At 42.3% G+C, this 23,013-nt stretch overlaps 1 protein-coding gene across 1 annotated transcript in view; it reads left to right on the top strand.

The window, feature by feature from the left end:
- The window catches only part of PCDH15 (protocadherin related 15), a 340,270-nt gene that overhangs the window by 250,214 nt on the left and 67,043 nt on the right, over window positions 1–23,013 (top strand). Inside the window, exons 23-24 of the mRNA XM_065638430.1 lie at window positions 10,235–10,375; window positions 12,619–12,731. Coding sequence (XP_065494502.1) covers window positions 10,235–10,375; window positions 12,619–12,731 — 254 coding nt within the window. The remainder of the gene's footprint in view (window positions 1–10,234; window positions 10,376–12,618; window positions 12,732–23,013) is intronic.

Genomic DNA, 23,013 nt, shown 5'->3' with positions numbered 1-23,013 from the left:
TTACCGCTCTTCTCTGGGGAAGCGCTTGATTGACAGAACTGGGCACATATTTTTGACTTGTTAACTATTCCGAAGAGTAGTATCAATTTTTGTAATCAGAGGTTGATGAACATTGGTGACCAGATGATACACTGAGGACAATAAGAGCCAAAGACGTTCTGCCAGCCAGGTTTAATTTTTAATTGTCAGTGTTTGGCATATTAAGGAGAATAATCCTCAGGGAGAAGAGTTCAGAGAGAATGTGCCATGCACATTGCAAGCTGATGGCAATGCTTTGACACAAATCAACTGTAGCTTAGCTAAATACGCTACATAGTAATTTATTTACCACCCAAGGACAGAAATGCTAAGGCAGTGTTTCTGTAAGGACAGTCTGCTATGCCCTTGTAAAAGGTCCGAACACACCAAGGTAAGTAAATCACCTGCGGTGATAGGTATCAGTGAGGTATGACTGAACTTGGAGGCACTTAAGGTGGTTTATAACAGCTGAAGATCTGGACTACAGTTTGTTTAAAGTATATGAAAGACAGTCGCATCATCAAGCGGGTCATGAGTAGCAGTAGTTATCAATTACTAGTGCGACAGAGTATTTAAGGTATGTGGCAGCAGAGGACATAGACATTATTCGAGCGGTAAACAGAAGCAATGGAGAGAGGTGTGCCTGGATGGCTAGTCTGGGACGTTTTGAAGGGGAGCACTAAGAGATGTTGGTGCCTGATTTTGAGTGCTCTGCTTACGGAATTAAGCCTGAGGTGTGTGTTAAGCTCCTTTCATAGAGCACAGGCACGTTAGAATATGGTCCCAACCAGCCAACATGTTAAGCATACATCTGCTTTATTAAAGGCAGCATAGTTAGCACGTGTGTGTGTTAAACTGATCACAGAGGCAAGAGGGCATTTCTAGTGTCTTGCTTTAGAGATGCTTTTAGTAATGCATAGCCTAGGACCGTTCTCATTGTGGCGGGCACCCTTCAAAGGCACATCGTGGGGTGCTCCTAGCTTTTGGTGTGCGGCAGGAATGAGATGATTTAGTGGCAGTGCCTGCTCTCCTCCCTCTGCATCCTGTTGTATTAACCTTGCTAGGAAAAGCCTTTCCACGGGATGTTAGAGGCCTAGGCTGCCTTCCCTCTGCAGACTGAAGGATTCAAACCTTCAGCTCTGTTTCCATGTAAAATATCATACCTGTCAGGAGAGAGCCTGGCCAGAGTTCCTGACAAAAGAGGCGCATATCTGCAGGTGTGTGGAAGTCTTCCAAGTTGCTATTAAGGTAACAAAAGGCAGCGCCTGTGAAAATCACGGACATACAAGGTTAACCAGGCTTGTACTCCCGTCACCTGGTGCTGGACTTGAACTGTTACGCTGAAGCAAGGGCCTATATCTCTGGTAGCCTTGTAGAAGTCTGAAATGTAGAACCCCATGCTGTAGCCCTTCAGAGGGCTTGGTAAGCGCTCATATTTTTGTTGCCTAGCTACACGCTCGCTCCCACGGCCTTTTTGCTGTGTGGAAGTCTAGTGCTTTTGTCTGAACCTCCCGCGCTGTTCCCTGGGGCGCACCTGGCCTAGGTTTCCAACATTGTCTTAGTCACTGTTGAAAACAGTAATTTGCAGGGGAAGGTAGGCTTAGTTGCTCAGATCTCATAGCTATTTGCTGGAAAACAATTTTTAAATTGACTTAAGACTATTCTGCTCTGTGAATGACTTTTACTGTCACGTTTCATGAATGTCTTATTCTTCCACATGTTAGGCACAATATCCTGGGGATTACAGAATGGAAATTGAGATCAAAGCGGGCAAGGTTTCTGGGTGGCATTAGAAGCCTGCGAGGGCTATATTTATACCATATAGTGCACAAAAGTATTAGCTCATTTTGCTAACATTTCTTTCTGAATAAAGCGCTTACACTGCCAGAGTACCACCACCAGATTAGTAAACCTTGCCTTCACATAAATGGGTCTGAATTGCTTTCAGCTCTGCAGGGAGTTCAGCAGATGCTGTTTAGCTGAAGAAGCTTTTCTGTTGCTCTCCCTGTGAATGATTTTGGAACCAGGGAGGTAGGAAATACCCTTTCTGTTCCAGAGCTCTCGTCCTCAGCAGATAGCAGCAAACGCTTCAAAAGGAAACGCTCTGCCCGTATCGCAAGTGGAGTGATCTGCCGTGGGGAAAACTGGCTGTGCGAGACTCTGGGAACTGGGATTTTAGAAATCTAAAATAGCAAGGTCATCAGTGACAGTCCTATGGAGCACTCTCTGCCCTTTGCACCAGTCCGTATTTGCTCCATCAGGTTCGTCATACTGACCTTGGGGAAAAACCTGCAGAAAAGGATGTAAAGGGTCAATGAAACTGGGCGAAAAGCTGCATTTCTGTTCCATGGAAATTTCAACATGAATGGGTCATTGAGGATCAAAAAAAAAAATCATTGGTGCTAGAGAATCACTTCTTAACTTTTGTTTTTATGCAGCTTTTATTTAATAGTATCTATTGCCTTACAACAAGATATTTTGGTCTCGATCAAGTATTTGCCCGCTCTGATACAAGCTCCATTTTATAATCCCGGGGTTCAAAGTGTCTAAATTTTAAGGAATAAGATATCGCTGAGCTACTGAATGGAACAAAATAGTTCAGAAACTGATGAACATGTATTTGCAACTATTCTTAGTTGTGTGGAATCAACATTTTCTAATGCAAAGTTTTCGCTTTTTCATTTACAAAAGGAAACACTCTTTTGAACTCTCCTTTTCTAACATTTCTGTCACTGTCACTTGAACCGATAAGTGCAGAAATTGGTCATTTCCTCACCTATTTCTAGGCATTTCTTTTCCGTGGTTTTGAGTGGTTTATATTCGAAAGATGTGGGGATCGCTCCTGCTTCTGCGGAGAAATCGACACTCATGCTTGAGAGCGAGATCAAAATCACCGAATGTGGGATCCTGTTTATTACCATTATAACAGGCCTAGGTGCATATGACAGTAACGTTAAGATCATGTTCTGCAGAATCAACTGTTGCACTTCTTTGGTTTTTATGAAGACTTAAAAATAAAGCTACCGTTAGGCATTTAATGAATACAATAGCCATAAAAGTTAGCCGGCTATGGAGGAAAGCTTTTAAAATAGTTTTTGAAAGTTGGTATTTTATTTCAAACTAATGGCTGGTAGATTTTACTTTTAAGATAAAAAAGAAAATAGAGAAAACTATGAGGCATGAATGGCTTTGTTTCTTTTTCTGACTGAGCCAGCCAATTTAGATGGGTTTTGCTACTGGCAAATCTGTATGTATTTGGAGCTGGCTTTGACGTTAAGTGGTGCTACAAAGTAGTATTTGATATGAATTCACTGGAAATAGTTTTAAAAAACGCACAATGTGGTTTTTTTCTGTTCAGCAAGAGTACCTTCCTCTAAACTTACCTTCAGGGAAAGAATATGCTTAGTTATCATTAATATTTTAGTTGTTTGTTTGGAGCATTTAAGCCGATGGAATCTTATTTGCACAGTATTAGTACATCTGTTTTATCAGTTCAGGAAAATAAATACACGTCTATTAAGAAAATAATTGTGGCTTTAAAATATGCCTGATTATCAGGGCAGGTCTTGTAAGAGGCTAGCTAATTTGAAGTACCCAAGCCGGAATTTTTCTGTCGTCGTTTTACAAGTAATGTAGACTATTCCCCTGTCAACACTGAACTCAGCCCAGAGTAAAAGTCAAGCTCCGTTTTTTTTCCATCATCTGCAACAAAAGCTTTTCAGACCTGCTCAGCTCTTCAGAGACTGCCCGCTGTCTTCAGCAAACCCCAGCTTTGCTCTGCGCTATCAAATCAACACGGGTGCTATGAAAAAAAAAAAAACCCGGAATGCTCTGTACCTGCATGTGATCTCTCTGCAGATAAGGGAAATGTGAATTTTCCAAGAGCAGGTTTGGCGTAAGGAGGAGATGCCGGCTGGTGTCAGCGGAGTTTGGCTCTCCGTTTCACCCCGCAGGCACCGTTCTCAGCCCGTTCCACCTTCGAGCTGCTGGACTGGGGCTGTCACGGGGTTGCCTTGTTGTTCCTCCTAATCCCTCAACAGCGAAGGTGACAGCAGCAGTGACGGGCATGGAACAGGTAGAGAAAAATTTCAGGCCACCGAAGTCAACCTTCAGAAATCGTAATAAAATACTAACAAACATTTCACCTACTGCGTTACTTTTTGACTGTAAGTGGTCAGTCAGTGGTGCTCCTGAGGAAAGTTCATGGTTTTATCTCTGGCTTTTGGCTTCCAAAGGGCAAGTCATAAATACAAACGCAAGCATTAAGTGGTCAGTGAGGGTGGCACGGGTACAAAAAGTCACGCAAGTGAGGGAGGAGAGGTTGGAAGAGGCTTGTGGCACAGAGTTTTCTGATTTACAGTAGCTGTGTGTTTCCTCAGTGATTTAGAACCTTACAGCGCGTAGGGATGGCAGTGCCACCAGTGACTGTGATAGGCCTCCAAAAACAGTCACAGAGACCAAGAGAATTTCCTCTTAAAGGAATTCCTGTGTGATTAACTTACTTGAGATGTAGATGAAAGGTTACCTTGTTGGTTTTGTTTAAAAAAACCTCCCCTCAGCAAACCTCCATGCAGTAAATTATTTGCAGCTCAGTGTGTCTCACATATGTGAATGTGTGTGTGTGTGAGAGCAAATGAATGCATGGCTGAGTCGTGATGATGATGTGTAATTTTCTTAATTTAACTATATGACCCTGATGCTCAAAACATTAAGTGATCATTAGTATGCAGCTGGTATTAACAGGATTGGTTTGGTTGCAAAACCCCATGGATTTCTGGTTGCTATTAACACTTACTAATTAATAACAAAAATTATCTGTGCTAGATACAAATGCTTCCACGCAGGTATGTTTTAATGTTTTTAAAAATTTTGACCTGTGGATTTTGAACTGGTCAAAAATAATCTTGGCCTGAAGGTCTAAGAGATCTCTGATAGTTTTATTCCTTCAGGTCCTTAGTGAAATGTCATTTAAAACATAGAAACCAGTTCTTTTCAGTAAAGGCCAGGGCAGGATTTTGAGCAAATTTTAAGTTTCTAATAGTTTCTCCTTCCCTCTCTCTTCCAGTGTTAATTCACCTTTTATATTTTTTTTCACTTTTGCTGTATTTGTAGTGTCAGATTTTCTTCAGTGAGTCCCAGGTGGGTCTGACTTGCTGTATACACAGTGTGAAGGCGTGTCTGAGTAACCCCAGACAGAAATATAAGTGAGAAATGCAATTTTTTCCCCACTTTCAAACTCTTTGCTTTGTTTCCTGGAAGAACTCCATTGACCCTGTTTGAATTTAGTTTCTCCACCGGCTCTTTTGTTACGAAGACTGTGATCTGATGAAAAGACAAAGCCCAAACGGGTAGAAGGTGCGAGCGGGTGTCCTGTGTGAGGTGCATAATTTTGTGAGGGTTTTGTGTGGCTGGGAAGCCGCAGGAACCACATCTCTGCTGGGGGTGCCAAAAAAGTGCTTCCAGCGACTAAGGGAGATGTGATAATACCCTCTAGAAAAATACTTATTTGTAAGTGTAGCTTTGCTTTAGCTAAGGCAAGTGTGTATGCACCTTTGATTTCTCTCAGAGATATTTCAAAGTCTTTTTTACACCCGGTGTCCCCAGTTCCCAGACAAAGTCAGCGTCTGACTCCCTCACACTTCTCAATTTTATTAGCGTGGTCTTTAGAATCCCCAGCCAGCAGCTATTGCCATCGAGGCTCTGGGCGAACAGATGATCCTTTGTCGCTGAAGAAATCTGAAGGCATGGTATCTTTGTTTCCTACACAAGCTACTGTATAGTCCGAATTAAAATGACGGCGACAATCACTTCAGGAGCAAGAGAAAGAGAAGGAACAGGACTCTTGTGGCTCTGTGGAATCATCAAAGCAAACGTACAGCAGAGCAATGGTTTGTCTTGAAACTTTAGAGGTCACACTGGATTAGTCTCGAGACCGGGAAGGTTTTGGCGATGAGAAAGAGCTTTAAACCTGGATTATTTCCTGTGACACCCAAAATCGTCCTTGAGAACAGAAGAGTTTTCATCGTTGTGACCAGCTCATGCTTTATTGAAGTGGGTTGGTGATGAAAGATGCCAGGTGGTGATGACTATGTTGTCTAAGCTCTTAACCTTCCAAGTATTTTGAAAGGAGAGAAACATGAGCTATTCGATAGATGCTTAGTTCGTTTGCTTTGTTTGTCAGAAGGTGAATATTTCCAGGATTGATGTAACTTGAGGTGTTTGCTTTTCCTTTTATATGCCTTTTTGTGTGTGTAAAAGCTGGAATATTTCTTCCGCGGGCAATCTCCCTGCATATTCGGATTTGAAATGTCAATAGAAACAGATGCAGAACACTAATTTTAACGAGCAGCCGGCTTCCAGAGCTCCAGAACATCCAATTTAATGGTTTCGCCAGTCTCGTAACACCTTGTAAGGTTTTTGTTCAATGGAGCCCTTTTGTCAAATTGAGACTAATTGCCCTTATTGTTTTACAGGCGCTCACTAAAAGTAAGATGCCAACAGATATTTAATTAGAAATTTCACAGATCTTTAATTGGAGATAAAAGCATTTTCAGACAGTCCAGGGCTTGATCTTTTAAAAACTATTGCTGTTGGATTTCCTAGTGGCTGCTGGAGATTTGTGTATGGAAAACATGCTGCAAATTCAATGAGTTCTTAAAGTAATTTTATCTCATGGCTTTAGAAGTTCATGTTCTTTTTGTGTTCAGCTTGTTACAGTTAATAATTCAGAATTTCCACATTGACTAATTCAGAAGTTCACGCCCTCTTGTTAAGTTACGTACTAAAGAATAAAATACTCCAAATTTTAGATCTTATATAAATGCATTTAGGGTGAATATGCAAGGTCGATATTCACAACCCATAGCTGGTATAAGATCCACCAAAATCATTTGCGTACTCTGTGCTCTGCCCATCTGTATCGGTTGCTGTACTCTGAGCACGTTACAAAGAACACGTGCAGCCACCTGTAAATTTTGGGTTTAGCATCACTTTCCCGTTTTTTTCCTAGAACTGACTTTACAAAATTTGCCTTGGTGAACTCTTCACAATGCGGGTCATTCAGATTTGCATTGAAATCTAAAGATGGAGATAATTTATTCAGCTCCTTACCAGTTTCATATTTTATCTACAATACCCTCAGAAGTTTTCTGACTTCAGTCAGAACGTGGCACTGAGTACAAAGGGATTTGGTAATTAAGTCTATGTTCGTTATGCCACTATTCCATACTAGTACTTAGGCACAAAATCCAGCTCATTTACTAGATGCGTATCTGGGATTTTCAGGAGCAGACTGCAAATGGAAGTGAAATACATTTTTTTTCCTGCTCTTTCCTGGGCCAGATCATCCTGGTTTTGTACCTCTGTTACCTATTCGGATAGTGGGACTAATGATTCCTAGCTGCCTTTTGAATTGCTTTCAGAAAAACGCATGAAAACATACCAAAGTAGTTATTGTTGTGTTCCACGTTTCACCTTTTTCCTGACTTTATTGCATTCCGGTGTCTCCACAACCTGTCTCGACAGTTAAATGACATTGGGAACATTTCCGGACCTGTCAGCTGTGTCACAAATGAATCTCGTCTCCCCAGAGGAAAGGAAAACTTGCGGAATTATGCAGCAATAATAAAGAATTAATTGAAGATGGATGAGCTGTAGGTCTAAGTTTCATATTAGTCTTGAACTCTCAGGGAAGCTTTGGTTTGAGGGAATGGTTCCTGCCAAGTGCAATCCTTGCTCTCTGGTTTATTTGAGAATATTATCCGCTATATTTGAGTTTTGCTATAGACATAGGAATGCATCTAAATTAATTTAGAACAGAGGTGAAAGGTGATTAATATTTGAGATAATTCAAACTTGCTTCTAAATAGATTTCCCTGGTAAATCTCTCCGGAGCTTTTTCTAATTACATCGGTGCCAAAATATGGTAAATAAAGAAATAAATCCCTGTTTTGTTATTTTCGGAAATGACAGGAGAAAAGTGTACTCGATAGTCACAGTAGCCTGATGAGATTTTTGTTTATTTAGTAACAAATTACCTGGTGTGCGCAGGTTTAATGATGATGACAGCTTGTAGTCTTCCCAGCAAATGTGAGGGCCGTTACTCCGAAACCAAACCGAGTGGATTTCAGCAGGTAATCTCCTCTTAATTATCATGTTGAAGAAAAACGACTGAATCAGAGAATGCCAGGGGGGAAATTGCATAATCACCTCTGTTATGCTGCGATCTCTGAAATTTCTCATCTTTTCAGGGATTTGCACTCTTTTAGTGTGCATGGTCCTGTAAATTACTTCGAACTGTTAACATGATCTTTCATGTATTGCTTCACCAACACCCAACCACATCTGGCAGACCCGGTTCTGAATCATTGCTGACTTGAGGTGCCCCGGCTGCCTTGTCCTCTGACTGAATCTTTTGCTGTTTTGGCAGCCGTAGAATTGATCCCATCAGTCAAAGTCTGACAAGCTACCTGTAGTTTTTGATTCCAACAGATGTTCTTCCCTGAAGGGTCACCCGTCTGCCGGTGAAGTTGGGTTTGTTGGTTGGCCAGTCCTACCGCTCACCAGAAGTGACTGTGGCAATATCTGCTCCCACGTGAGCCAGCTCTATAGTGTTATCATGGTGGAAAATACCTCGGTAAATCCATTCCAGTAGAGCTTTCAGTTTAGACCGGGGATTTGGAGCGAGCGTTTCTGTGCACTTGTGTGTTGTCAACAAAATGCTGATATTGTTTAGTGAGGTTAAACCACTTTTGCAACTGTTCCTGTTGCTGTTTCCAGAAGTAAATTTCCTGTTTCTTTGTAGTTAGTAGCTTAACGTGGGACATTGAATATATTCTCGATAACAGCAAAGCCGCTTGGTATCACATTATTGAATATGGATGAAAACCACCGATTTGCCATTAACGGAACTGTGGGCCGTGATATTTTGTCTGTTTAACTACAATGCAAAGGTCAAAACCTCTAGCCTCAGAGGCATTAAGAAACTGAAATCATGCTGATGGCAGGACCTGAGTTTCTAAGGGTTTCTCTGAATCTACTCCCAAATATATTTAGCAAATAACCCAGTTTGAGTTTTGTGAAACGTCCCAAGTGCCTGCATGTCCGGGTAACACAGGCTTTGGTCTGCTGAAAAATATTCAGACATCAGTGTGCAAAAACCCCCTTTCTTTGCTTTAAACCACTTCTTTGCTGCCCCTTTTTCTTACAGTCGTTTAGTACATAGTTTCTGTTCATACTGACTTGACTTCAGGCAGTTAGTGTTAAAACAGTTAAATTGGGTAAATAGCCTTTTTACTAGAAAATGCTGAGTTACTGATCTGGGAAATGCATCTATTATACCCTCTGGCAATGCCTTCTCAGATTCCCCTTTCAATTTGATATTTTTGGGTGCAGACGCATGCAGAGAATTCGTGGCACATCCACGAGCTGTCTTGTGCTCATTCCTTGTCACTGAAGTAGGGTTTGAATAGCATGGAGGTTCATCACAGAGCTACTTAAAATCCATTTGCAAAACCGCATTTTCCGTTCCTACTGATTAGACAAATGCGTTCTCCTTTTCGTTTTCTGGCGTTGTGCTTTGGAGAAGAGTAAAATTTGTATGTAAAGAAGTGTATTCAGGCAGCATGGTGGGTTTGCCCAGGCAACTCAGTGTTGTTCTCGTTGTGTTTCCTCTAGAAGAGTTGGCACATAGGCTGGGCTGTCCTGTATGCAGAACATTAGCGTGACTTTTCAGAAAACAATCTTCCTGTCTTTTGCAACAGGACACTGGAGCTTCCAGGACAAGCTGAATAAGCTTTAGAGTTTTTAGAGTATTGAGAAGTTTCTTGAACTTCAAAGGAGTTTTCGTAGCTCGTTAAAATATTTCGAAAGGCACGTTATGCAAGCTTAAGCAGTGCCCGTCTTCCGTTATTTAAAAATGTCAGTAATTATCAAACGGAGCACTGCGTCTGTCTGTATTTAAGTAGAAATGTTTTTCAGCTCTCTCCTGTGCAAAGCTGTGGTCGTTTTTCTTGCTAAACCTCTCAGATGACACTGTAAGGTCTTTTGGGAGGAGGCAGGAGGGACGCTCAGAAACAAACCCAGTTATGAGGAGGACAGACGGCGAGTTCTGCTTGTGATGGTCTGGTTACCAGTGCTGCATTTTAATCCTTTACTAACTTTATGAGATGTGTAAAAACACAAAAATTAAGCAAGTTGCTTTGGTTTTGCCTTCCAGGGCACACCAGCAAGTCGAGTCCGATACAAAGTAGACGTCGTCCAGTTTCCTTACAGTGCCAGCATTTTCGATGTGGAAGAAAACTCAGGTCGCGTAGTAACGCGCGTAAACCTGAATGAAGAGCCGAGTACGGTGTTTAAGGTATGTGTATTGTCAATAAATGTTGCCTGCACTTGATGGAATTCCTTTTAACTTCATGTTTCTCTGCGTTGCTTTATATTGCAAATTTTTATTTTGCTTGTTTGGTTCCTTAATTTCTTTCTGGCACAGGTTTTGTGCCTTTTTTGATTTCAGAAATGTCGTGAATAAATGTGATCGCTACTGTTAGGAAAGGCAGAAGAGACAGGGAAGCAGCTGAAGGAAACCTCACTTTTTGGAAGTTACCTTGCTGGTCTCTTTGTTTTCAGCAGTGCTGTCGGCATAGCAATCTTGTGAGAACTTTGTAAGAACGGCGAGATATCCTGTAAAGAATGTTACTGCGTGGTGGGATAGTTTGGGACCTCCTGCTCGCAAGTACCGTAATGTAAAAACATTGGCTTTAAGGACACATAAATTACTGTGGCGTCGTTACTGTTCCTGAAGAGTCTCGAGTATGGTTAGTGTGCAATAAGTTATTGGGGCAGATCTCCCCTCTTGAATCCACGAGTGGAGGGAGTAGATAAAAATGAAAACTGAAGTGCGTCAGTAAGCAAAAAAAATGTATCTACAGTATACGGGGGTTTATATGTAGTTTCCCTACTTGGAAACGGCCAACCCTCTGTATGGTCATTAAGGTGTGTTTTGCTTCTTCTTTCACCTATTTATTTTTGAAAGGAGGATTAAAGAGAGGTTTATTTGCATACTTTTCCACGATAAGGAATAAAGCTGTCCACCGTTTTCCACTTCTGGGTGTCCCATCAAGCGCTGCTGTGACTTTGAGCAGCGTTGTGCTGTCACTGATGCAGGAACTTGGGACAGTGCTAGTTTTAGTTCTTTTCAGTTTTGAACTAACACAATAAATCTCAAAGGGGAAGACAAATATCTTACCTAGCATCACCAGAGTGTAGCTTTTTGTTGCTGCACTTTTTACTTCTCAGTGATCGTTTTGTATGGCTGTTTTCTGGAGCTGTGATACATAACACGCAGGTGACGTACGTGCGCGTGGGCACGGAGCTGCATTTCTGGTGAAGACTGCTCTGTGTTTGGGCAGACCCATGGTAAATGTAGCAGAGCATTACTTTTTCAGAAAATACGGATGCTTAGGGAGGAAGCACAGAAAAAAACTCCAGAAATCAGTCATCTTGGAGACTTTGAGTTGGTATTTGCATCTAGATCATTGGGCTTGTATCTGTCGATGAATCTTCTGTGAATTTTTCCAGTCGATGTTTAACATACTCATACTTTCTGCAACTATGATATCTTGCACTGATGAGTTCCCTAATATGTTGGCTGGAAAAAAAGCCTTCTTTTGTTTTAGCTGTCTCTTCACCGACAAGAAGTTATTCAGAGAATAGCTTGAACTCGCAGAAAAGAGTTGGAAACCCTTTGCTAGAATGAGGTGCCGACCTGCTCCATCTAAGTGACCTCCTGAAATAAGGACAAGTTTAGAGAGAGAGGAAACTGGAAAGCTGTCCATGAGTTCATCTGCAGCAGGCTGGTCTGCTAGCAAAAGGATGAGAGAGAGCTTGCCTTCGTTTGAAACATGAAAACAGGTGCATTTTTTTGCCCCAGCAGAAGGGCGTACATTAAATAAACAAATAGACGTGAGTAAAGATCAGAAAAGCAGAAGATTTATAATGGGCCACCCTTAAAGAAGATCTTCTGACCTTGTCCATGTTATAGCATAGCAAAGATCTTTCTTTTTTTCTAAGACGATTTTTTGGAGGAGTGGTAGTGGTAATTTTTTTGGTTTGATATCTGACCTCAGTTTTAAACTCAGTCAGCAACACCAAATTCTTACCTGGCACTTATTCTGTTTGTTTTATTGGGAGTTATGGGTAGTTTTTCAATTAAAATTTTTCCATTGCGTAAGTATCGAACTGTACTATATACTGTTAAAGAAGCTGAAATTGATGCTGGAGTTCTGAGTAAGGACAGTCTGTGACTGGAATCCCCTGAAAAATGTACTTGAAACTGGCAATGTCTTCTGGAGAGGTATTTGTAGAAGACTGTTGTATTGGAATTCCAGTTTTCTGTGTTTCTGTACGTTTTCTAGCAGGTGGTTCATCTTGTGGGTGGCTGTCACCTTTTTCCTTCTGCTCTAGTCCTATACAACCTATGATTTGCAGTGAAAGAAAATCTCATCCGACTTGTTGGACCCTGAAAATACAAGAAGTATTGTTGCAAGTCAACATAAAAGATGTTCTTGCCTACACTAAGAGAGTGATTTTCTGTTTTGTTTATAGCTAGTGGTCATTGCGTATGATGATGGGGATCCTGTGAAGTTCAACACTACAACTGTAGAAATTGCTGTTCTGCAGCCGTCAGTGATTCCACGGTTTACCCAGGATGAATACAGGTAAAGCGTTTATTCATTCGCATTACAGTCATTAGTTTTTAAGCTGAAATGAGTTCCTTTCTAAAGGTTAGTCTGAGATACGTGGGCTACGAAAATACTCTCCTGTCAGCGCGGAAGTGCTTCCTCTGCATATACCTCAACTTTTGCACCTTTTGCTGTTCACTTTGGCTCACAGAAGGAAGTAAGACAAAAATGAAGTTTGAACCCAAGCACCAAAAACGCTTGTGTACTTCGAGCTGATAAAATATTTACCGATGTGAACTCTTCTTTAGGAAATAGGATTGGATGCTGCTCTGAGGAGAGAGCGGTCAGCGCTCAGGTCCACCAGAAGCGCGACTGTATGAAATTACAGGCAGCACCTCCCGTTTGACAAAGTGAGGGCGGCAAAACACTTGAGAGTCGCTTCTTCCTTTTAGCCACAAGTTACTTGGCAGTCACACATTCCCTAATCGGAGCAGACGCTGCTGGAATTTTACCATCTTAACAGGTTGGCTCCAACTGAAAAGATCTGGGCTGTAGGTGACAATGACGGTGAGGAGAGGTTTGTCTGAAATTATCCCCTCAGAAGCTGTTGAAAATGGCAGTCACCTCAGTAAACAAAGAGAGTTGTGCATTGGAACTGTAGTTCGGATCACAGGGGTTCTAGGTTAAGTTGCCTGTAGTCCGTCTGAGGGTGTTTTGATCCCGTACACCGTTCATGTGGGACAGGAGGGAATTCAGATTTGACCTCTTTGACGTTCCAAGCGCAGATAGTAGTTGTTATTACTACAGAGTCATGTTTTGATAAAGTTTACACTCTGACAATTTAATAAAATCAACCCAATTTTCTTGAAATAAAGTTAAACAACAAGTGATGCTCAGGCTGATTAGTTTGTTACAAATTTTCTTACAGAGAATGTGTTCACAAACGGTTTCTGACATCTGTATAGTAATGGGAAGTAATGGGATCGATGCACACAGCCTCCCGATATCAAGAAGTTACGGCCTTGCCTGTGCTATGTGCTCTGATTCAAACGTAGCTACATAATCAGTATCAGAATATACTGGGGTTTTTACATATATTTAAAAAACTAGGTACTGCAGGAAATCAGAAATTGGATGCAATGTTATTGGCTTCAGTCAACCCCGATGAGAGGACTTGCTCAGCTATTTTAAGGGGTTTAGATTAAAAATGGTGATGTGCATTCTGTTTTTCCTCATCATTAGGGTACTAGGGAATACCCTAAAGAAAATGAAAAATGACAAAATACTCTGCAAATTTTACATTTAATGTTAAAACACAAATACGCCATCTGAAAGAACAGTGCAAAATTATAAACTTCGCATTTAATGATAGTGCAAATTATAATCCTTTGCTGAAGTTATTTTCTTGAGGGAGATTATTCCTGCTGTTGCCTGTGTTTTATTAGATGTTTTCAAATGTATGAAGTGTAGTTTAGGTAATGTAGCAAAAGGCTACCGGCTAGACTTCTAAATAAAAATGTTTCCATTTGCTTTTGTGATTTCAGCTATCACGTGAATGCATGCAATTTCTGAATAATATTTAAAGCCTTTCTGTAACAGACTTTACCTTCTGTGTTACTACTTTCAAGAAAAAAATGAGCAGGTCCTGTTTGTGTAGCTGTGGGGAACAAAAATGGCTGTGTTTAAGAGAAAGATATGAAAATGTGGTAATTACGAGAGTGAATAGCCTCGTTTCTCTTTCCAAAGAAATACCGCTACTCCATTCTCAGCAAATTCTTTGATCCACTCCGTTGTAAAAAAAACTCTTAACGTCTTTTGGGGGCAGCAAAGGCAGTTACTTACTTCCTTCAATGTCAGAAATTAAATTAAACTAACCTCAAAACTTTCCGATTCTGCTCTGAGACTCTCTCAGACACTTTAGAGCAGGACTAGGTTTGATTCTTAAGGGTTTCGGGGATTGTCACACTCTGCAAACTGCACTTCGAGTTTGCTTTCTTGACAGTGATGCAACCTAAAATTGGCAGGTTTCATATAACTTTATTTTGCAGCTGACATATAGTATATCTTTAGGGTCAATGTCAGAGTAATGGTGCTGCTTGCAAAGTGATAAACTGTTGGCTGTGGATACTAGTATTTCCGAAGGGTTGAGAATAAGTAGCTTTAGAGTGGTTTGGTATTGATCTTCGCGTGCACAATTATCACAATTTGGATGATTCCAGCATTTTTTCCTAGCCGTTTTACACACCTCATTTCCGTGTATTTAGAAAAAGGTCACAGTTGAGCACTTTTATAAAGCTGCCCGCGCAGTTGCAGCGGGCATTACGAATCGGAAATAAATCCAAAAAACGGGAGAGAGGGGAGCAGATGGCGTGATCAAACACGCAGAGCCGCGTCGGGCGGGCAGGGAGATAAAAGCGCAGCTCTGCCCTGCCAGGCGCTCAGCAGCACCTCGGGGGCTCTGCCTGGAGTCCTGTCCCTACCCAGGGAGGCTTTGATTGATTATTAACCGCATCTTAAAGCGACTTCCACAGGAGGAGACGAGAATCGGAGATTAGCATTTTATTCACTGCCTCTCCCTCTGTATTATTCCATAATTTGGGGCAAATTAATTAGTCTCTTTTTTCTCCCCCACCTTCTTTGTTTGGATTGTAAATTAAACTGGAGACGTCTGAGTGCTGCCGCGCCATACATATTAAAGAGCAAAGGGAAGCTAAGAGCTCCGAGAACCATAAAATACAACTTGGAGCGGTCGCTTTATGACAAGTGAGTGATAAAATATAGTTTCTTCCTAACGACTGAGATAAATGGTGGCTAAAGTACATCAGAAAGCCATCAGCTGCAACCAGCCACCTGTTCTGGCGCGTGTGCTTTGGGATGTTCCCCCTCCCGCAGTCGCACCCCGTCGGGTGCATCAACCAGCAGGTCTGTGTGGTCAGGTCCAGCAGCGTGCAGGCCAATCGCGGAGTTAATCGGGGCAGAATAGAATGGAATAGAGTAGAATAGAATCATTTCGGTTGGAAGAGAGCCTCGGGAGCATCGAGTCCAACCATAACCTAACCTAACTCTAGCACTAACCCATGTCCCTAAGAACCTCGTCTAAATGCCTTTTAAACCCCTCCAGGGATGGTGACTCCACCACTGCCCTGGGCAGCCTGTTCCAATGCCCCACAGCCCTTTCCTTAAAGAATTTTTTCCTAATATCCAATCTAAACCTCCCCTAGCACAACTTGAGGCCGTTTCCTCTTGTCCTGTCACTTGCTACTTGGGAGAAGAGACCAACCCCCTCCATGCTACAACCTCCTTTCAGGCAGTTGTAGAGAGCGAGAAGGTCTCCCCTCAGCCTCCTGTTCTCCAGGCTAAAGAGCCCCCGTTCCCTCAGCTGCTTCTCATCACACTTGTGCTCCAGCCCCTCACCAGCTCCATTCCCTCCTCTGAACTCTCTCCGGCACCTCAATGTCTTTCCTATAGTGAGGGGCCCAAAACTGAACACAGGATTCAAGCTGTGGCCTCACCAGTGCCCGGTACAGTGGCACAATCACTGCCCTGGTCCTGCTGGCCACACTATTCCTGACACAAGGCAGCATGCTGGTGGCCTTTTTGGCCACCTGGGCACACGCTGGCTCATGTTCAGCCAGTGTCACCGACACCCCCAGGCACTTTCCAGCTGCTCTTCCCTAGCCTGCAGCGTTCATGGGGTTGATGTGACCCAAGTGCAGGACCCGGCACTTGGCCTTGTTGAACCTCAGGCAATTGGCCTCAGCCCAACGATCCAGCCGGTCCAGACCCCTCTGCATGGCCATCCCACCCTCCAGCAGGTCAACACTCCCACCCAATGCGGTGTCATCTGCAAACTGCCTGAGGGTGCACTCGATTCCCTCATCCAGATCATCGATAAAGAGGTTAAACAGACGATCCATGCCCAGTGCTCCTTGAATGCGACCATCTTCTGGGGACACGGATACGCCGCAGCTCCCACGGATCTCTCTGGTGCGTCCTTAGCTGCGAGCCTGGCCGCCTTCCCCTGTGCATCCTTGTCTGTCCTTGTCACAGATATTAAATACGACTTTAAGAGAGCAGACAACAGCAGTGCCTGCTAAATCAAGTGTCTACCAAACCAAGCGCTGTTTGCTTGTTCCACAAAACCACGAAGTGTGAAGAGGTGTCAAAAACAATCAAAGGCTTGTAACATGCAGACGTTTAATTCTAGATGTCTAGTCCACCTCTGAGCCCACTTGACCTTTATCTGCCAGCCAGGGAAGGACACCGCGGCGTGATGCTCTTCTCGCCGCTCTCCCCGCGGGTGGTTGGCACTTGGTCGGATTTTGCTGGTTCTCCGAAGCACTGACAGCAGAGGGAGGCACGAGTGAATGTGACATGTGGGGTGGTTGTCAGCTGTGCGGGGACAAGGCCTGAGCTGCCACCTCCACTGCGTCTCTCCAGGCACGGTGACAGCCTGGGGGTGCTGGGCACAGCACGGTGACAAAAAAGGGGTGCTGGCATCACCACACCATTCTGCATCGCTGCCCAAAACAGCCTGTGGCCCTTCACATGTATTATTAAGATTTTTTCATGCTGACTTTGATCTCATTCTGCTTGGTGCTGGTGAAACAGCCACGTCTCTGGCAATAAATCACTTCCTTGGGGCAAATCAAGTCAGCTGTTTGGAGTGCTATTATTTCTCTTGTCCTGATGGCTCCACCCAGATCACCTCTTGATTGAACTCCAGAGCAAGTAATTGATTCAGAAGTTTCCATTTCTTCCAAACAAGTAATGGCAGCACTTTCATTTCTTAATTAACAGATCATAATTAGTAGCGCTACGGAACAGTGAAGACCAGATGTGAAGTGAACCTCAGATGAATATGAAGAGGGGTTTTTTTTAGCAAGCCTGTCCTCTTTATGAGTACAGTCTCATTTTCAAAAAGTACAAGTTCAAAGGGACTTGGGAACTTTTTCTTGTTTTGTTAATTAATAAATACCACATCCTCTGCAACCAGAAGGTCAGTGCTAATAGCAATGTGCTGCTGTAGCAAGAAATGAAATGTTAACCGAAAGCAGCGTCATTGGTTTCTAATTATTGCCTGTGGGCACATTAAACAGGTGTTCAGCCATTTCATAGCAGAAAAAGGAAAATACTGGAAACTTCTAGCTTCTGTTAGTATTGCATTATAGGTCCCCAACCTATTTGAAAATAGGCATCCACTGGTAATCTGGAGTTTGGTTCCAATTTATAAGGAAATGTGTGAAGTTGCAGATTTGATGATATTGCTTGATGTCAATGTAGCGTGGCAGTTTATTTCTCTACTAGCAACGACATTCTACTGTGAAAGTGTATTCTGGTTAAAAAGGGAGATTTTGTGACATGTGGACCTCTTGCTCGCTCAGTAGAAGATGTGACGTAGTGTTTTCCACTTAATTAAATCCATCAACACTGTAGACAGATATCGTCCAAGTAAATAACTGCGTATCATAAGATTTCACAAACCAAAACTATGGAGGATATCAGGAGTTATCAGTGTTATTCCGCGAGGCTTTTCCCAGTTCTCCGTTTTACTGCTGCTTATTTGCATGGTGAAATAGGAAATGGAGAATCCTGCACGGCGGCACTGAGGGTATGGGGAGCATTTTGCGTTTGAAGTCTCTCTAATTCGGTGCCCTCTTCAAAAAGGCGCCGTTTGGCACAGAACATCCACGATGTTGTGAACGCGTGAGGCCCCACAGGAGCAACTGTGCTTTTCTGCTCGCGAATATCCTACTAACGCAGTCGTCCTTCTGTACCGGGCATGAGAGAAAAGGAGAAATGAGTCATTCCAGCGGGAGGAATAGGTCAATCTAGACATGTCTTAAAAAATCAGGAGTGACAAGTTCTCTTCAGAAATGAGGACAGCGGCAGAGAACGTCCTTTCTTCAAGCCAAGAGCAGGACGGGGGGGAAAAAACCAAAGTACACCATGGATCTGGAGGGGAAGGGAACACTTTTTTAGGTTGTAGGCAACAGTGAGGTTCCCAAAGATACTTTCTTGCTGATTGATGATTTATTTGACATGTTCCTTTGAGAAGTCATAACTTCCAAAGCGGCAGCTCTGCCTCAAATGCGCTTGGTTTTTCGTTGGGATGCTCATGAGCTGGATTTCTTTGAGCCTCCGTTTCCTTAAGTTTTCCTTTGTCCTTCCTATGAGAGCTCCCTGCCGTTTTCAGTAGCGCTCAGTTGGGGGACATTTCCCCCTTCTTGTAACATGGGTGCACAGGGTTTAATTTTATCCCTCAGGAGTACTTTGTGTAATGATGGTAGAATTAAAGCATCCGTTTGGGTAATCCTTTTCCCACAATACCCAAGTCTTGCTGCTGTTTCTCCCGCCTTTCCCATAATGGAATTTACACTTTATGAGCGAAAGACGTGAAAAAGAGTGAAATACCACGTGTAATATTTTTGATGCAGCATTTCTGATGTGTGGGGGAAAGATAGTCCATGTTTTCCTCAAACTGAAGCTAAACGAATGATACATAGGTTCCAATGTGCATTTTTAATTTGCCTCACATGTCACTAACAGCCTGACTTGAAGAAAATAGATGTGCTTTTGCCTTTGGAATCGGTGTTTTATGGTGATGTTCTCCTGGTACCTATTTTTTTGCAATGAAAAAGTAAGAAAGCACACTTTAGCATGTCATTATGGAAGTTACTAAGTTATTTGTGTATATATATTATATATATATATAGAGCAAAACATGGTTTGCCATTGAAAAATTACGGAGCGAGTTAGCAGGTGATTACAGTGTAGCAGAAGGATAACCCTTTTTTTCTGTTTTCCCTGTTCTAGTAGTGCTATGTTGCATTTTATTGACATCTTCTACTTCTTTTTACCAAATGAAAAGGAAACTCTCATTTTAGGGGTATGAGAGCGCAAAGCCACGGCGTGATCCTTGGGTTTAGAACCGATCCTATCAATACCCATCTGCCAGTTCAAGTATGTGAGTGTGTCGTACGTTGTGCTTGATGGAAATTGTGGGGGTTTTGTTTTTCCTTTTTTTTTTTGCTTCTGTAGTAATGCTGACAGAAACGTTCATGTCTTCGTGTTCTTAGCTTTAATTTCGGAAGATCGGCGGGATCACACAAACGTATTATGCGTGATGACAGAGAGCTCACGGGAGCAAAATCTGACATCTGGTTTAAAAAATAATAGGTTATGACAGGGGCTCACTAACAATGGCCAGACTCTCTTGTCGTCTGTTTTAGAGAGAAATACCCTGAAAAGGTCAAGAGTGTCTTGAACTATTTGAGAATTGAGACAGAAAGTGAGGATATTAAGGACAGTATAGAATATGTGATCCTTTTCAGGATAGTTTGAAGCTAAACTGCTTGAAAAATATGTCTAATTAAGAAAAAAATATTCTTTTCACAGCAACAGAGAAAATCACTGTCTCTGTCAAACTATTCAGATTCTTATACCGAAAACTGAAAATTTGAGAAACTGATCAATTATTGCTCTAAAACGTGGCGTTCTTTCTTTAGAAACTTGTACATTTTTTTCACAATTTAAAAAGCTCGGCTGCATAGCCAGACCTATTTAAGTGCTTCTGTTTGTAGAGCTTTTATTAGCTATTTTAGTTTCTGTGCAACTTCACTCTTACCTTGCTTCATTTTAGACCCCATGTCTGCACTTTCCTGCAGAAAAATACAGAAATCTTGTTGCTTTTAATGGTTTACGTAGCTTCTCCTTCACGCAAAGCGTCAGACAGACAGTTGAGCTAAAAATCTTTGTGATGTAATTTAACAAAAAAATAAACTAGTTAAGTTCTGAGGTATGCTTATGGACCTCCATGAACTAAAGTATAATCCACCAAACTGAAGTTTCTAATACAGAGTACACGTACATCACACTATTACGCTTCAGCACTAAAACCAATTTTCTAATTTATTATTGGGTTTGCCAGTTTCAAATTTAATTTTTTATTAAATCTCATGTTCATGCTTTTGGAGATAGAAAAGTTTCATGGTGAATTTAAAGTATATTGGATATCAGGCAAATTGAAAAACGGGCGAGAGTCTGATGTGTTTAGCAAAGGGAAAAAAGCAGAAAAGAAGAGAGGAAAAGCTAAAATTTCGCTTTAGACATTAAAAATAGTTATGCCCTGCAATGTATTTGATGTGTGTTTGTCAAGCTGAAATTACTTCGTTCATTGCAAATCTGAGGCCATCGGATACCGATCTTATGTGAGCGTATGGCACAAGGCGATGGAGGCTGCTCGTTTTTCACGCTTTGCTGCCCTCGTGCCCTCCATTCCCACCGTGCTGTTCAGGTCGGGATGCCCAGGCGCGTAAGTATCGGGGGGGGCAATACTAGAAATCCCGTATTCGGGGAAGTGTTTTGTTCAGGAGCTCAGAAAGTAGCCGTTTCATTTAAAATATTTTGAAGAAGTCAGCACTGGACTGCTGGGGCCGGTCCAAGCCTGGCAGGGGAATGACTCTGTTGGAAGTTGCAAACATTAGCGGACAAAAATACCTTCAGACGCCCTGAATGCTGCTGATGCGTCGAAGTCCCAGCTGGACCTTCCCTCTCTCTCTGCTGTCATTTTCTGAGCCTTCTCCGGGGCTGGCGCTGCATTGCGCTGCTTCGCTAATGTCACAGCTTCTCACAAAAGTAATTGGCCTTTATCAGCCAAAAATATTGCTTAAGCATGTCCTTGCCTGTCCCCTAAAATGGCTTCAAATAGTATGTCTACTACTTAAAAAAAAAAAAAAAGAAAAAGGCGCACTGCTGTACGTCTTGGTCATTCAAAAACTGGAAAATAATGAACTTAGCCCCAAAAAAAGCTTATTAGAGCTTGTACGTCAGACTATGGAACAGCATATTCTCAGCTGAATACCTTTGTCTTTTGCCAGGTCAATCCTCTACATTCAGCAAAGTGTTCGTAAGAGAGTGTGTGTTTTAATTCAGTGGGTGCGTTGCTCCCATTGAACCCGATCACCTTAGTGAAATCAGGGCAGTGCGATCGATCCCATTGCTGTGGCGGTTTTCTGTCCGTTCTGACAGCCTCTCATAGCAAACACAACAGCCCCGTACTAATTGATATTGATCTGTCAATTCCTTGAATTTCTGCTGTGGCAGAGGGGAGGTTACAAAGCCGTTTCCGTTAAAAGAGTATACTGAAGGTGTGCTTCCAATGAAACGTAGGGTTTGTGCACACACAGTCAGGAGGTTGCTTGTTCAAATTATACACCTTCAGAAGAAAAACAACATAATACATAATGCGAGATTCAGAGGATCTTTGTTTTCCTCACTGGCCTGCGTGTCTGACCTCATGGAAAGAGCTACACCTCGAAATGCTTTCAGACTTGACGGCCTTTTTTTCCTGTCTCTAACATTAACCTTCGCGTTGGTAAAATGCACATTAACAAGCATTTTATAGCGCTGGTTTTGCAGCTTAATAAATCAGGTAGCAGTAATGAATTTTATTTCTACTGCTGCTGACACACTTGAGACTGAAGGCTGGGAGCCGGAGTGATGTGGTGATGTGCTCTGTGCATGTGTGAGAAGAAGTGAGCTTATCATCATCTTTTGCTGCAAAAAAAGTACAATCTCACATGATCCAGTGTGGCTTGGCCTGGAACAGGATTTTCTCCCCTTTCTTTGTCCAGTGGAAGACCGAGGGCTGTGCAGAAGAACCGGTGCCTTACCATGCTGAGTGAGATACAGTGGTTTAATTTAAGAGAGGAAAATAAAACTGAGCAAATACAGGAGGGGGAGGAAGGAGTCCATCTTAGCCTGATGAGCTGTGGCTATGGACCCTTTTTGCTTTTTTTTTTTTTTAAACAGTAATGAATAATTTACCTGCTGAAATTTTTTAACTTAATATATTCAGTGTCATTAGAAGTTTTTCTAGGATGTTCGAACCAACGTTCATCGCAAAGAAAACGTTTGCAAGGCAGAGGTCAAGGGCAGGTTGTTGGTCTCTTGGTATGCGATGGCAAAGGTTTGGATTCCGTGGTTAGGATTGCAACCTGGGGTTCCAGCTTTCTGGAACGAAAAGCCAGGGAATGGGGTGGAGTATTTGAAAAATACCTGGGGGATGAAAGCGTGAAGTCATGAAACATTCTCTGCAATGTGCGAAGTGTACAACTGAAATACTCCCTAAAGTCTACTCCTGTTTAGGAGCCCATCTCAGCATATCCTCATGTGTCTCTTATTTAATTAAATACCGAATGAGTGTAATTTTTAAAACCGGTAAATATATGGTTAATGCTGGTTTTGACAAAGAGGCATCTGCATTTTTGGATGAGTGCAAAAATTTCCTTAACAATGTATCTGTTCATGAGCATGC

This window comes from Caloenas nicobarica, chromosome 7 (genome assembly GCF_036013445.1).
Source record: "Caloenas nicobarica isolate bCalNic1 chromosome 7, bCalNic1.hap1, whole genome shotgun sequence".
In the NCBI taxonomy this organism is placed as follows: Eukaryota; Metazoa; Chordata; class Aves; order Columbiformes; family Columbidae; genus Caloenas; species Caloenas nicobarica.
Note: the sequence above shows the minus strand (reverse complement) of the source record. Positions and strands in the feature narration are given on the sequence as shown.